Source organism: Saccopteryx bilineata, chromosome 2 (assembly GCF_036850765.1).
Source record: "Saccopteryx bilineata isolate mSacBil1 chromosome 2, mSacBil1_pri_phased_curated, whole genome shotgun sequence".
Taxonomy (NCBI): Eukaryota; Metazoa; Chordata; class Mammalia; order Chiroptera; family Emballonuridae; genus Saccopteryx; species Saccopteryx bilineata.
In genome coordinates this window covers 13,117,508-13,133,554 of record NC_089491.1, presented here as the reverse complement: position 1 = coordinate 13,133,554, position 16,047 = coordinate 13,117,508, and the positions used below count along the sequence as shown (strand labels likewise).

The window sequence follows — 16,047 nt, the reverse complement described above, 5'->3', positions numbered from 1 at the left end:
ACTAATCATCAGAGAAATGCAAATTAAAAACACAATGAGATACCACCTGACACCTGTCAGAATGGTGCAATTAAGAAATCAACATACAATAAGTGCTGGCAAGGGTGTGGTGAAAAGGGAACCTTCCTGCCCTTCTGGTGGGAATGCAGACTTGTGCAATCACTGTGGAAAACAGTTGGAGTTTCCTCAGAAAATTAAAAATGGAACTACCTTTTGACTCAGCTATCCCACTTTTAGGAATATATTCTAAGAATCCAAAATCACTGATTCAAAAGAAGAATGCATTCCCATGTTTATTGCACCATTGTTTACAATAGCCAAGACCTGGAAATAGACCAAGTGTCCATCAGTGGACAAATAGATTAAAACACTGTGGTACATATACACAATGGAATACTATGTGGCCATAAAAGAGAAGGAAATCTTACCTTTTGCTATGACATGGATGGACCTGGAGATTGTTATGCTAAGTTAAATAAGCAAGGCAGAGAAGGAAAAATATCATATGATCTCACTTATATGTGGAATCTAAGGAACAAAGTGAACTGAGGAATGGAATAGAGGCAGAGGCAGGGTCACAGGGAGTGGAGGGAAAGCTCTCAGAAGGAAGGGAGATGAGAAGGTGAAGGGATTAGTGAAATTATATATACCTAACTCAGAGATACAGATAACAGGACAGCAAATCCCAAAGGGAAGGGAGGGGCAATGGGGGACAAGGAGGTGGGGGTGAGGGAGTTATATTGAGTGGGACACTTGTATTCATGTTAACACAGTAAATTAAAATTAATAACAAATAAAAATATAAATAATTTCATTAATAAATAAATTCTTCATTCTCATAAAAATTTTATAAATAAGTCCTATGAATCACTCACTGTCTGTACTGACCAGATCTCCTCAAGTAATCTGCAACAGAGTGTTTCAACAAAATTGAGTATTAATTCCATGGTAAGAATTTTGTTGGTGTTACCCCTTGTAAAGCCAGAGGCCATGGCCACCATCACAGCAGCCTTGCCAGTGTAGGTTTGCATTGGATTCGGACAGTCGGTAAAGAAACAATGGAGCCAAAAACTGATAGGCCATTTTCTTTAGTTCTAGCTTGCACCCGGTGGGCAAGTAAAAATACACACTGGGCTCCAAAACCCACTCACATACAGTGTTCACAAAGCCACTGACTTATCCGAGATTCCTAGAATCAAAGGTTTCTATCTCACCAGCCTTATTCTCCTCAGCTCCCCATCTCCTTCCTTCTCCCTGCATAAACTGCACACAAAACTGGCATCTCACTCAGCACTCCACCATCTTGGCTGCTTCTCCTGGCCACATGGCCTCTTTCCGCTGCTCTCTGCTCTGCTCCCTCTGCTCTCTCATGCTAATCATCCCAGGAACCAAGAGAGCAAGCTCCCGTTCTGCCCCCTATTTTAAGTGTAAAAATCCAAACCTTTAATCCAATATACAAAATAGGGAAGTCTCTAATACAAAGTCACTTCTTTGAGGCATGATTGGATTGTACCGCCCCACATCATAAAGGGTGGGAAAGGCTTAATCCCAAAACCAAGCCCCAGGCTACAAGATTCTGCCTGCCCACAGAGACACACATTAATATCACCTGGGCAACGGCCTCCATGTGGGCAGCGCCACTTTAACAAAGTGAGCACAATACATATTTTATCTGCCCAACAAAATGTAAAGCCAGTGTCCAGGGCTGCCACTATCACAGCCGCCCGGCTCATGCAGGTTCGCATTGGATTCGGACAGTCGGTAAAGAAACAATGGAGCCAAGAACTGGTGGGCCATAGTCTTTAATCCTAGCTTGCACCCGGCGGGCAAGTAAAAACACACACTGGGCTCCAAAACCCACTCACATTCAGTGCTCACAAAGCTACTGACTTATCCGAGTTTCCTAGAATCAAAGGTTTCTAGCTCACCAGCCTTATTCTCCTCAGTTCCCCATCTCCTTCCTTCTCCCTGCATAAACTGCACACAAACTGGCTTCTCACTCAACACTCCGCCATCTTGGCTGCTTTTCCTGGCCACATGGCCTCTTTCTGCTCTCTGCTCTGCTCTCTCTGCTCTCTCATGCTAATCATCCCAGGAACCAAGAGAGCAAGCTCCTGTTCTGCCCCCATTTTTATAGTGTAGCTTCACAACCTTTAATCCAATATACAAAATAGGGAAGTCTCTAATACAAAGTCACTTCTCTGAGGCATGATTGGATTGTACCGCCCCACATCAAAAAGGGTGGGAAAGGCTTAATCCCAAAACCAAGCCCCAGGCTACAAGGATTCTCAACACACATTAATATCACCTGGGCAATGGCCTCCACGTGGGCAGCGTTATCTTTTACAAAGTGAGCATAATACATTTTATCTGCCCAACACCCCTCAAAACCATGTCTTGTTTAGTCTTAGGGAACAGAATCAGTAGCTGCAGGTCAACCAACATCTTGAATGTACTTGTGTTATAATCACAGCACATATACCAGGGCCTTGGACCAGGGGTAGTCAACCTTTTTATACCTACTGCCAACTTTTGTATCTCTGTTAGTAGTAAAATTTTCTAACCGCCCATTGTTTCCTCAGTAATGGTGATTTATAAAGTAGGGAAATAACTTTACTTTGTAAAATTTATATAGCAGAGTTATAGCAAGTTAAAGCATATAATAATAATTACTTATTGTAAAGCCAGGAGGCAGGGCCATGGCCAGCATCAGAGCTGCCTGGCTCATGCAGGTTCGCATTGGATTCGGACAGTCAGTAAAGAAACCATGGAGCCAAAAACTGGTGGGCCATAGCCTTTACTCTAGCTTGCACCCGGCGGGCAAGTAAAAATACACACTGGGCTCCAAAACCCAGTCACATTCAGTGCTCACAAAGCTACTGATTTATCCGAGTTTCCTAGAATCAAAGGTTTCTAGTTCAACAGCCTTATTCTCCTCAGTTCCCCATTTCCTTCCTTATCCCAGATACAAACTCTGTACAAACTGTCATCTCACTCAGTACTCCACCATCTTGGCTGCTTTTCCTGGCCTTCTCCACGTGGCCTCCTCCTGCTGCTGGCTCTATTCTCTCTGCTCTCTCATGCTAACCTCAGGAACCAAGAGAGCAAGCTCCTGCTCCATCCTCATTTTATAGTGTAGAAATCCAAACCCTTAATCCAATATACAAAACAGGGAAGTCTCTAATACAGACACTTCTCTGAAGCATGATTGGATTGTACCACCCCACATCAAAACAGGTGGGAAAGGCCTAATCCCAAAACCAAGCCCCAGGCTACAAGGATTGTACCTGCCCACAGAGACACATATTAATATTACCTGGGCGATGGCCTCCTCGTGGGCAGCACCGTCTTTAACAAAGTGAGCATAATATATTTTATCTGCCCAACAATCTACCCCTATGCTCACTTTACTACCCACCAATTTACATCACCAGCATCCCCGTGCAAGGAAATTAGGCACATTACACAAATTACAACATGACAAATCATACAGTTTCAACAATCACAAAGGTACACTTCACCAGTCTCTGAGCACTTTGCCCAAAGCGCAAAATGTCCTCGGCCTTCTTTCTAGCCATGGGAGAAGCTTCCTGGGGTAGGGGAAGGGCCTCCATCAAAGCCACCCTCCAACCCCATCAGGGTATTTCACATTGTCCAAAATCCGTAATCCGTAAGTCCATCCAACAAAGGAGTCAGTGCCCACTCCGGTCGTAGTCCAGGAAATCAGTCCATACACATGGGGTGTCAGCCACCCCCCTCATCCCTGCCATCCTGGCAGGTCTTACACTGTCCCAAAGAGGAGCACATGGCATACAGCCCTATGTCCCCAAATTGCAGGCCTACCAGGGCCGTAGTAGGTGCTGCTTCCAGCTGGGCTCCCATCTTATGGAGACTGCGGATTGCAACTCCAGCCCGATTCTCTTCAACTTCCAAAGAGGAACTGGAAACATCAGCTCCCACTGCTGGGCTCGAACCCTGGGCTGCCACAGCCTTCTGCTCTGCAGACCTTGCAGCTCCAGCCTCATCTCTGGCCTCAGCCCCGGCCTCCTGCCGCTGCTGGCTCTCCGCAACATCCAGGGCAAGCTGCAACACACGAACCTCTGAATCCTCCTCCAGCGTTTGCTCCATTTCCAGGCGAATCTCGCAAACCTGGTCGGCCTCCTCCTCCAGCACTTCCTCCAGCTCCAGGGTCCACATCTGTTTCTCCCGCGTTTGCTCCAGCTCCTTCCACTGCTTGGTTTGCAGGTCCCAGGCAGCCTCTTCCACAGAGCTCTTGGTTTCCTCACGCATGGCTGTAAAAGTCAGCCAGCCTATGGTCCCCAAAAGGACAGCCATGGGGAACCCTAACACTAGCCAGTCCTCTACTCCACCACTCAAAGGCTCCTTGCTGATCTGTATCACATCCTGCCACAGACTTCACCAAATGTAAAGCCAGCAGCCAGGGCTGCCACTATCAAAGCAGCCACCTGGTCTATGCAGGTTTGCATTGGATTCGGACAGTTGGTAAAGAAACCATGGAGCCAAAAACTGGTGGGCCATAGCCTTTACTCTAGCTTGCACCCGGCGGGCAAGTAAAAATACACACTGGGCTCCAAAACCCAGTCACATTCAGTGCTCACAAAGCTACTGATTTATCCGAGTTTCCTAGAATCAAAGGTTTCTAGCTCAACAGCCTTATTCTCCTCAGTTCCCCATTTCCTTCCTTATCCCAGATACAAACTCTGTACAAACTGGCATCTCACTCAGTACTCCGCCATCTTGGCTGCTTTTCCTGGCCTTCTCCACGTGGCCTCCTCCCGCTGCTGGCTCTATTCTCTCTGCTCTCTCATGCTAACCTCAGGAACCAAGAGAGCAAGCTCCCGCTCCGTCCTCATTTTATAGTGTAGAAATCCAAACCCTTAATCCAATATACAAAACAGGGAAGTCTCTAATACAGACACTTCTCTGAAGCATGATTGGATTGTACCACCCCACATCAAAACAGGTGGGAAAGGCCTAATCCCAAAACCAAGCCCCAGGCTACAAGGATTGTACCTGCCCACAGAGACACACATTAATATCACCTGGGCGATGGCCTCCTCGTGGGCAGCGCCGTCTTTAACAAAGTGAGCATAATATATTTTATCTGCCCAACACTTATCAAGTACTTTAGGACGAATTTTCGCTAAGTTTGGCAGAATAAATCTTTATAAAACAACTTACTATAGTTAAATCTTTCTTTTTATTTATACTTTGGTTGCTCTGATACCGCCCACCATGAAATCTGGAACGCCCCCTAGTGGGTGGTAGGGACCAGGTTGACTACCACTGCGTTGGAGTCAGAGCACATTCACTTTATGGTAATTAGCTCTGGGCTTTAGTTTTTTGGTAAAAATATGCCTGTTTTGTACTTGGTTACATTTAGGAAGATTATGGAAATATATGCAATATTAAACTAAAAAGGAATCCGTGGTGGATGCTAAGTGTAGTGGGTAAAATTTTAACAAGGAAAATGTTATGTTTATATAGTATCAAAATATCTACCAAAGCAATCCTTATTAATTACAAGGTGAAATTTGTAACCTTTAAAAATTGTAACTTTACAGCAGAGAACCAGGCAGACACCACCTTAATCAATAGTTCAAGGATTAAAACACAAGTAATTGCAAAAATTAATATTATATGCCTTTATATAATATGCAGTGTGGTGTAACTGGTGAAAATCTAAGATTTTAATGTACATACAGATATATATTCACATATAAGGAAAACCAAATTTAAAAAAAAGTTAATTCAACCAGATTCAGAGTAAAGCTTGTCCAGAAAAAGTCCATATAGTTTTTACAACCTTTCTAATACCTTTAAAATCAATCAAAATAGAAAATTAAAAAATCTTTTGTCCCAGCTGGAACAATGCCCAAAAAGAAATGAGCCCAAGACATCACTTGAGTCAGGGACACTGTCCCCCAGGACTCCAGTCCCTCTGGCTCTGGGACACACAGCTCTCCAAAGGGCAGTCAGAAACTAGCCTAAGCTTGGGGACTGCGTTTCAGTCTCTCATTAGTAATTGTTGTCTTGGACTCATTTCCCTGGGGCTGGCTGAGGAGAATGAAGGTCTAGAAGGGCCAGGGCCACAGATGTTTCTTCTCTGCGTCTGGACCTAAGGCCTCCTGAAGAAACCTGAGGAGTCAGGCAGCAGTCTGGAGCAGAAGGGTCTGACTCAGCAGTGACGGGCACAGGTCAGAGGGGCTGGGACTCTGCCCTTGGCAATGAGTCTGCCTGTGTTTTAGCGGGTCATGTGGGACTCTGTGTCCATGTCTGTGTGTGTTTGTATGGAGTGTATGTGCTTGTGTACATGGTGTTTGATAGTTGTGTGTGTGTGTGTGTGTATGTGTGTGCGCGCGCGCTATGTGTCTAACTCATAGCCAACCATTTTTCTGAATTAGTATTCATTTTGACCCGGTATTAGCGGACATAGACCAAGTGACCAGCCTTCTGCTGTGTGACTAGGGATGCCTGGTTCATGACTGTGACCATAAACACCTGCAGCACAGCTGGCCATTGGGAGTGAGATTGTCGTCTCGGCTGCTGAACAAAAGACACCCACTTCATGGGGACTAAGGTCAGAGAGTGCTCACACCTCTCTCTGCAGCATGTGTTGCTGCTTTTGCCAGCTGTGTTTGTGGGCGACACACTCGTGTGTGACAGCAGACAGGTGTATTGTTTGGTTTTCTCAGTGTGTGTGTTACCATGTATATGTGCCATGTGCATTTTGTAGGTGGGGGTGTAATGATTGTACCTGTGACCAAATAGGTGAACCTGCCCCATGCTGACTGCCCTCCCCCAGCAGGGACTGGGTCAGAGGGGGCGGGATCATGCCTATCAGTAACAGGAGTGGGTGTGCTGATGTTGTACGGAGTGTGTGGCTGAGTGTGCATCTGCATTGTTGGTGAGTGTTTCTTGTGAGGTTTTTAGATTGTGTTGGATCTTATATGCTCTTGATGACATGTGTGTACAGTGCCTGAATTATGTATATGTAGTGAGTTGAGTGTTTAGTACGTGTGTCATGAATCAGGTGTGTTGATTTGCATTGTGAGTGTGTTTGTGGGTGAGTGGTTCATCATTGTGTGTTGTGTATGTCTCATATTCAGTGTTACTTATGACTTGTATGTATGTATATGAGTGTTTATGAGCTGATCCACATATTGGCTGTCCTTTCTATAGTAAATGAACATGGTGACAGGAGACTGAAATTCTCAAATCAGCATTCTGTGTGTGTGTGTGTGTTGCAGGTGTATGATCTGTGTCCACGATCTCAAGTATTTCCTGAGTTGTCCAATTTCAGGGGCAGCAATTGCTGAGATAACCAAACTCTAAGTTAATCCCTTTTTCTTGAAACAGGTCTATCACTTTCTAGACCCAAGTGTAAAGGAGTTGCTCAGAATTTTGTAGCCCTTTGGTTTCTTTTATTAAACATGCAAGGTCAAAAATACAAATACTCTAGGCATCATGCTGTGTGAAATTTGTGCAGAATCACCATCAAATTGTGGTGAGACTTGGGAAAGTTACTTCAATCTTTGGCCTCAGTTTCCACATCTATAAAATGGAAAGAAGGACACCTGCCTTGAAGTACATATATGTCAAGTGATGTACCTAACAAATCACATATAACATTGACGTAAATACACATATGTGTGTGCCATTCTGTCCCGTACTGTACTGTTGTGTGCCTACAGCATTTGTATCATATATGTTTCTATTTCCTTTTTTTAAAATTTTATTTATTCATTTTAGAGAGGAGAGAGAAAGGGAGAGAGAGAGACAGAGAGGGAGAGAGAGAGGAGAGAGAGAGACAGAGAGAGAAGGTGGAAAGGAGCTGGAAGCATCAACTCCCATATGTGCCTTGACCAGGCAAGCCCAGGGTTTCAAACCGGCGACCTCAGCATTTCCAGGTTGACACTTTATCCACTGCGCCACCACAGGTCAGGCCTGTTTCTATTTCTTAAAAGCAAAAATAAATGAAGGAATGCAAATGCTTAGTGCAGTTGTGAAGTGGTTTTAAATTCTGGGAATACAGACTGATGTGTGAATTTGATTGGGAACACAGGTTAAGTCATCAGGTGAGTACCTAAATATTTACCAAAATGTTCAGCATCATTATGAAGAAAGTTTGTGGACTACTCTGGTGGAAACTATCCCTCCCTGCCAGTCACGATCTAAACTCACAGTATTACGCACTGTGATTTCTTGTTCAATGCTCTATCTCAGTCCTTAGTAGAGGCCCCAGCACAGAGTAATGTTCAGTAAATAATAGTTGAGTTCAACAGTGAACACCCTCTTGCTTCAGTGTAATGAGGTTTTATTGGCTGATTAGGGTCCTGATGTTTTCCTAAATCCTCACTGGGATAGAGGAGCAGATATTGTTCCACTGGTGTGAGAAATTAATAGGAGAGCAGTTAAGAATTTCTGGTTTTCCTGGAGAATTACAGTGTGAGACATGATGGTCCTCGGTGTCCTTTCTAGGATGCTGAGAGTCGCAAACCTCCTTCCTCCCCAGCAGACGAGGAGCAGCATGGGGCCCGAGAACCAGAGCAGCGTGTCCGAGTTCCTCCTCCTGGGGCTCCCCATGCGCCCAGGGCAGCAGCGCGGGTTCTTCACCCTGTTCCTGGGCATGTACCTGACCACGGTGCTTGGCAACCTGCTCATCATCCTGCTCATCAGGCTGGACTCCCGCCTGCACACGCCCATGTACTTCTTCCTCAGCCACCTGGCCTTCTCTGACATTTCTCTGTCATCTGTCACTGTCCCCAAGATGCTCACGAACATGCAGACTCGGCAACAATCCATCCCCTATGTGGGATGTGTTTTTCAGCTGTATTTTTTCATGGTTTTTGCTGGTATTGACAATTTTCTTCTGGCAGTGATGGCATATGACAGGTATGTGGCCATCTGTCACCCTCTACACTACACCACCATCATGAGAGAGGGGCTGTGTGTACTGCTGGTGGCTGGCTCCTGGATTTTGTCCTGTGCTCATGCCCTGTTGCACACCCTCCTCCTGGTCCAACTGTCCTTCTGTGCCGACAACACCATCAGCCACTTTTTCTGTGACCTCACTGCACTCCTGAAGCTGAGCTGCTCTGACACCTCTATCAATGAGCTGGTCATCTTCCCTGAGGCAGGAATGCTTTTATTCCTGCCTTTGTGTATTATTTTGGGTTCATATGTTCGTATAGGAATCATCATCTTGAGGGTCCCCTCCACTAAGGGACTCTATAAAGCCTTTTCTACCTGTGGCTCCCATCTCTTTGTGGTGTCCTTATACTATGGGACAATTGCAGGTGTTTACATTTTCTCCTCCTCATGGGATTCTAAGGACATCACTGCTTCGGTCATGTACACGGTAGTTACCCCCATGCTGAACCCCTTCATCTACAGCCTGAGGAACAGAGACATCAAACAGGCCTTGGAAATGTGTGTCAACAGGGTTAGTGTCTTTAAGTTGTAATCACTACATTCTCCTACTGCAGTCAGGAGCAAGTGAGACATAGCTTCTAAAATATTGTATGGTCAACATCTCTGTATAATTTTAGTAATAGGCATTGTGATGCCAAGAAAAAGTGCTGTTTATTTGTCAAGAACGTCTAGTTTACTACTGGGATTGTTAATGGTGTTTAAAGCTAATTAATATTTCCTACTATTCATTGTTTTTTCTCATAAGGTATATGCAAAATATTATGCAAAATATGTGACAGAATTATAATTGTTGTTTTGTGTTTTTCTCTGAGACATGTCAGTTTTTGCTTATGTCATGTTCATACTGTTATTTTGGACACCCTGATTTACCATCATAATTTTCTTCTGGTGAACTTTTTTCATTGATTTCAATTTATTGTGTTTACATAGATTCAAGTGTCCCACCAAATACATCACCCTCAGCCCCATGTTCCCTTCTACATCCGCCTTACCCCTCTACCCCCAATGCCCTGCCTTCTTCCATCCAGGATTTGCTTTTCTGCTCTCTATAATGCTGTGTTATGTATGTATAATTTCACAAATCTCTTTCCCTTCTCTGATCCCATCCTCTCCTCCCCTTTCCCTCTATCCGCTTTCCCTCTGGTTTCTTATATCCCGCATCTGCCTCTATTCGGTTCCTCAGTTCACGTTCTTCATTGGATTCCTCAAATGAGTGTGGTCATATGATATTTTTCTTTTTCTGTCTGGCTTATTTCACTTAACATAATAGTTTTCAGGTGCATCCATGTTATCGCAAAAAGTAAGGTTTCCTTCTTTTTCATGGCCCCTTAGTATTCCATTGTGTATATGTACCACAGTGTTTTAATCCACTCGTCTACTTACAGACACTGAGCTGTTTTCAGATCTTCCCTGTTGCAAACAATGTTACCATAAACATGGGGGTTCATTTCTTCTTTTGAATCAGTAATTTGGTGTTCTTATTATATATCCCTAAAAGTGGAATGGCTGGGTCAAAAGGCAGTTACATTTTTAATTTTTTTGAAAAATCTCTATACTGTTTTCCACAGAGGCTGCACCAGTCTGCATTCTCACCAGCAGTGCAGGAGGGTTCCTTTTTCTCCACATCCTCACGAGCACTTATTATATGTTGTTTTATTTTTAGGCGCCATTCCGACTGGTGTGAGGTGATATCTCATTGTGGTTTTAATTTGCATTTCTCTAATGATCAGTGATGTTGAACATTTTTCATCTGCCTATTGGCCATCTGTATGTCCTCTTTGGAGAAGTGTCTATTCATTTCTTTTGCCCATTTATGGATTCGATTGTTTGTCTTTCTGGTGGTTAGTTTTACAAGTTCTTTATAAATTTTGGTTATTAGCCCCTTATCAGACGTATTGATGAATATGTTCTCCCATTGTGTGGCTTGTCTTTTTATTTTCTTCATGTTGTCTTTAGCTGTGCAGAAGCGTTTTAGTTTGATATAGTCCCATTTGTTTATTCTGTCCTTTATTTCTCTTGCCCATGGAGATAAATCAGCAAATATGTATATTGCTGCAGGAGATGTTAGAGAGCTTACTGTCTATGTTTTCTTCAAAGATGCTCATGGTTTCACGACTTACATTAAATATTTTATCCATTTTGAGTTTATTTTTGTGAATGGTGTAAGTTGGTGTCTAGTTTCATTTTTTTGCAAGTAGCTGTCCAATTTTCCAAACATCATTTCTAAAAAAGACTGTCTTTACTCCATTGTATGTTTGTTGTGGACCGTAAATGGCAAGAAGCCTTTATGGATTCGATGCTTAGCAAAAGGCTGAGTTCTCCTTCCTTCATCTCCATATTGGCTATGAAGCTGAGTATTTGCACCCACTTCCCTTGCTTCCTTAACTTGGTGGAAGCAATTTACATGCCCTTCCTCTTACTCTTTGTTTGTTCAGATGTTGGTTGGTTTCACTTATGCATGGTGGGAGGATTCCTGTTTTTGCCTTGGGAGAGTTCCTGCTTTAGCCTCAGATGTGTAACTTTGTAACATGTACTTCCTTGATTTGCATATGGCTATATAATAAAGCAAACTGCGGCTATTGGGCACTCGGATATTGCCATCAGCATTTGAAGGGTCCTCCCGGTCCCATCTTTTTTTCTTTTTTTAAATTTCTTTTCTTTTCTTTTCTTTTTTTTTTTTTTGTATTTTTCTGAAGCTGGAAACAGGGAGAGACAGTCAGACAGACTCCCGCATGCGCCTGACCGGGATCCACCTGGCACGCCCATAAGGGGTGATGCTCTGCCCACCAGGCAGCGAGCGATGCTCTGCCCCTCCGGGGCATCGCTCTGCTGCGACCAGAGCCACTCTAGCGCCTGGGGCAAAGGCCAAGGAGCCATCCCCAGCGCCCGGGCCATCTTTGCTCCAATGGAGCCTTGGCTGCGGGAGGGGAAGAGAGAGACAGAGAGGAAGGAGGGGGTGGGGGTGGAGAAGCAAATGGGCGCCTCTCCTATGTGCCCTGGCCGGGAATTGAACCTGAGTCCCCCGCACGCCAAGCTGACGCTCTACTGCTGAGCCAACCGGCCAGGGCCCCATCTTTTTTTCTTAATAAGTATGTTTTTTTAATTCTGCACCGTTATTAGGAGCTGCACTTGTCCACAGCATATGCTCTTACCTCCTTTGTCAAATTTAAATTGTCCTTAAAGGTGTGGGCTTATTTCTGAGTTCTCTGTTTTGTTCCATTGATCTATATGCCTATTCTTATGCCAGTAGCAGGCTGTTTTGAGTACAATGGCCTTGTAGTATAACTTGATATCAGGAAGTATGATATCACCCACTTTATTCTTCTTATTTAAGATTGCTGAGGCTATTGGTCTTCTTTTTTGGTTCCATATAAATTTTTGGAATATTTGTTCTATATCTTTGAAATTTGTCAAAATTTAATGAGTATTGCAATGATTTTATAAACTGCTTTGGGTAATATAGACACTTTAATGATGTTTATTATCCCTATTTACAAACTCGGTATATGCTTCCACTTGTTTGTATCTTCCTTGATTTCTTTGATCAATGTTTTATAATTTTATGAGTACCAGTCTTTAACCTCCTTGGTTAAATGTACTTGTAGGTACTTTATTATTATTATTTTTTTGCTATAGTGAAGGGGATTGTTTTCTCAATTACTCTTTTAGACCATTTATTGTTGGTGTATAAAAATGCCTCTGATTTTTGAATATTAATTTTATATCCTGCCACTTTACTGAATTCATTTATCATGTCCAGTAGTTTTTTGACTGAGACTTTAGGGTTTTCTATGTACAGTATGATATCATCAGCAAATAGTGATAGTTTTACTCCTTCTTTTCCAATTTAAATGCCTTTTATGTCTTCTTTTTGTCTGATTGCTGTGGCTAGGACTTCCAGAACTATGTTGAATAAGAGTGCTGAAAGGGGGCACCCTTGCCTTGTTCCTGATCTTAAGGGAATTGCCTTTAATTTTTGCTCAATGAGTATGATGTTGGCTGTGGGTTTGTCATAGATAGCCTTCATTATGTTGTGGTATGTCCCCTGTATTCCCACTTTGCTGAGCATTTTGATCATAAATGGGTGCTAGATTTTATCAAATGATTTTTCTGCATCTATTGTTATTATCATGTAATTTTATCCTTCCTTTTTTATGTGATATATCACATTGATTAATTTGAAAATATTGTACCAGTTTTGCCTCCCCTGAATAAATCTCACTTGATCATGATGAATGATTTTTTTCATGTATTGCTGGATCCAGTTTGCTAATGTTTTGTTGAGAATTTTAGCATGTAAATTCATCAAGGATATTGGCCTATAGTTTTCTTTCTTTGTATTGTCTTTTCCTGGTTTTAGAATCATGATTTTGCTTGCCCGATAAAAGGAGCTTGGAAGTTTTCCCTTCTTTTGAATTTTTTGACATAGCTTGAGAAGGATAGGAGTTCTTCTTTGAGTAGTTGGTAGAATTTGCCTCTGAAGCCATCTGGCCCAGGGCTTTTGTTTGCTGGGAGTTTTTTGATAACTGTTTCTATCTCATTTGTTGTAATAGGTCTGTTTAGGTTTTCTGTTTCTTCCAGATTGATTTTTGAAAGATTATGTTTCAAGGAATTTGTTCATTTCACGTAGGTTGTCTAATTTTTTGGCCTTCATTTCTTCATAGTATTTTCCTACAATTCTTTGTATTTCTGCTGTGTCAGTTGTTTCTTCTCCACTCTCATTTCTAATTTTATTTATTTGAGTCCTTTCTTTTTTCTTGGTGAGTCTGGTTAAAGGTTCATCAATCTTTTTTACCTTTTCAAAGAACCAGCTCTTGGTTTCATTGATCTTGTGTATTTTTTTTTTTAATCTCTATGTCATTTATTTCAGCTCTGGTCTTTATCATTTCCTTCCTTCTACTACCCGTGGGCATTACTTGCTGTTCATATTCTAGTTTTTTTAGATGTAGGGTTAAATTGTTTACTTGAGCTTTTTCTAGCTTCTAATGGTATACGTGTAATGCAATGAACTTCCTTCTTAGGACTGCTTTTGCTGTGTCCCATAAATTTTGAGTTGTATGTTACATTTGTTTCAAGAAAAAATTTTTATTTCTTCCTTGATCTCATTGTTAACCCATTCTTTATTTAATAACATGTCATTTGTTTTCCAAGTGTTTTTCTATTGTAGTTGATTTCTAGTTTCATGCTTTGTGATCCGAGAAGATGCTTGATATGATTTCAATCTTCTTAAATTTATTGAGACTCATTTTGTGTCCTAACATGTGTCAATCCTAGAGAATGTACCATAAACACTTGAAAAGAATGTATATTCTGCTGCTTTAGGGTGAAAAGTTCTGAAGATATCTATTAAATCCAGTTGATCTATTGTGTCCTTTAAGTTTGATGCTTCTTTGTTAATTTTCTTTCTTGAAGATCTATACAGTGATGTTAGTGGGGTTCTGAAATCCTCTACTATTATAGTATTGCTGTTGATCTCACCCTTTATGTCCATTAAAATCTGCTTTATATATTTAGGTGCTCCTATATTAGGTGCACAGATATTTATAATGGTTATATCTTCCTGTTGGATTGCTCATTTTATCACTATGTAGTGATCTTCTTTATCCCTTACTATAGCCTTTGTTTTAAAGTCTATTTTGTCAGATATAAGTATTGCTACCCCAGCTTTTTTCATATTTATTTGCATGAAATAATTTTTTCTATCCCTATACTTTCAATCTATGTGTATCTTTTGTTTTGAGGTAGGTCTCTTGTAAACAGCATATGTATGGGTCCTGTTTTCTTATTCACGCAGCTAGCCTATGTCTTTTGATAGGAGCAATTAATCCATTTATATTTAAGGTTATTATTGGTAGGTAGTTGTTTATTGCCATTTTATTCTTTAAATCTACATTTCTCTTTTACTAGATTCCCCCGCCCCCTTTGTTCAGATTACATCAGGCCCCTTAACATTTCTTGTAGCATATTTTTGGTGGTAATGAATTCCTTGAGTTTCTTTTTTTTTTTTTGGTCTGGAAGCTTTTCATTTCCCTTTAATTATAAAGTATAACCTTACTGGATAAAGAAGTCTTTGTTGTAGGCTATTGCTCTGCATTTCTTTGAATATTTCTTCCCATTCCCTTCTGGCCTCAAGTGTTTCCATTGAGAAGTTGGATGTCATCATTTTGGGGGCTTTTTGGTAGGTGATTGACTGCTTTTCTCTTGTAGCTTTTAGTATTCTTTCTTTATCTCTTAGCTTTGGTATTTTAATTATAGTGTGTTTTGGTGTAGGTCTTTTGGGTTCCCTTTTAATGTAATTTTCTGTGCTTCTTGAACTTGTGTGACTTTTTCCTGCATCAATTTAGGGAAGTTTTCAGCTATGATTTCTTCAATCAGATTCTCTATCCCTATTCTTTTCTTCTTTTTTAGAAATCCCTATGATGCAGATGTTGTTTCTCTTCATGTTGTCACAGAGCTCTTAGAGTTTTCTCAGACTTCTTGAGCCTCTTTTCTTTTGCTGCTCTGCTTTTGTGCTGTCATTTATCTTGTCTTCCAAACCACTGGTTTGATCCTCTGCTTCATCCATCCTGCTTTTAATTCCTTCTAGTGTGGTCTTCAGTTCTGAAATTGTATTTGTCATTTATGACTGGTTCTTTTTTATGATTTCAATGTCCTTTTTGATGCTTGTTATCTCTTTATTTAGGTGTCATTATTTCCATCCATTGTTGCTCTAAGGTCTTTGAGCAACCTAACCATCATTATTTTAAACTCTGAATCTCATAATTTTTTATTTCCATCTCATTTAGTTCTGTTTAATTCTCTTGTTGATTCGTTTGGATTGCATTTGTCTGTCTTCCCATTTTGTCTGTGTATAGACTCCTCCTTTGTGTGTGTTGTTTGTGTAGCTAGCTGAGCCTACGGTTGGTATTGTCCACCTCCAATTTTCAGTTGTGTTGTTTCTAGGTCTACTTGGGTTGGAATGAGCTGTTGTTTATAATAATCTGTGGGCTACTTATCTGCTATAACTGTTCTTTTTGCTATTTTTGTTGGTGTTTTTCTATGTCTTAGCTGGGTCAGGTGTGAGGAGCCCTTCCTTAAGTTACCACTCTAACA

General features: G+C 41.6%; 1 protein-coding gene across 1 annotated transcript; it reads left to right on the top strand.

Moving 5' to 3' along the window:
- Positions 1-200: 200 nt before the first annotated feature.
- Positions 201-9,487, top strand: LOC136322754 (olfactory receptor 1J4-like). Its single transcript, XM_066254657.1, has 2 exons — positions 201-221; positions 8,537-9,487. Exons 1-2 carry the CDS (start codon positions 201-203, stop codon positions 9,485-9,487), a joined length of 972 nt encoding a protein of 323 aa, XP_066110754.1.
- Positions 9,488-16,047: the final 6,560 nt, after the last annotated feature.

Coding starts and splice junctions, on each gene's coding strand:
- LOC136322754 (XM_066254657.1), top strand. CDS start 201: ATGGAACTACCTTTTGACTCA. Junction 222..8,536: donor TGGAACTACCTTTTGACTCA/GCTATCCCACTT, acceptor CTTCCTCCCCAG/CAGACGAGGAGCAGCATGGG.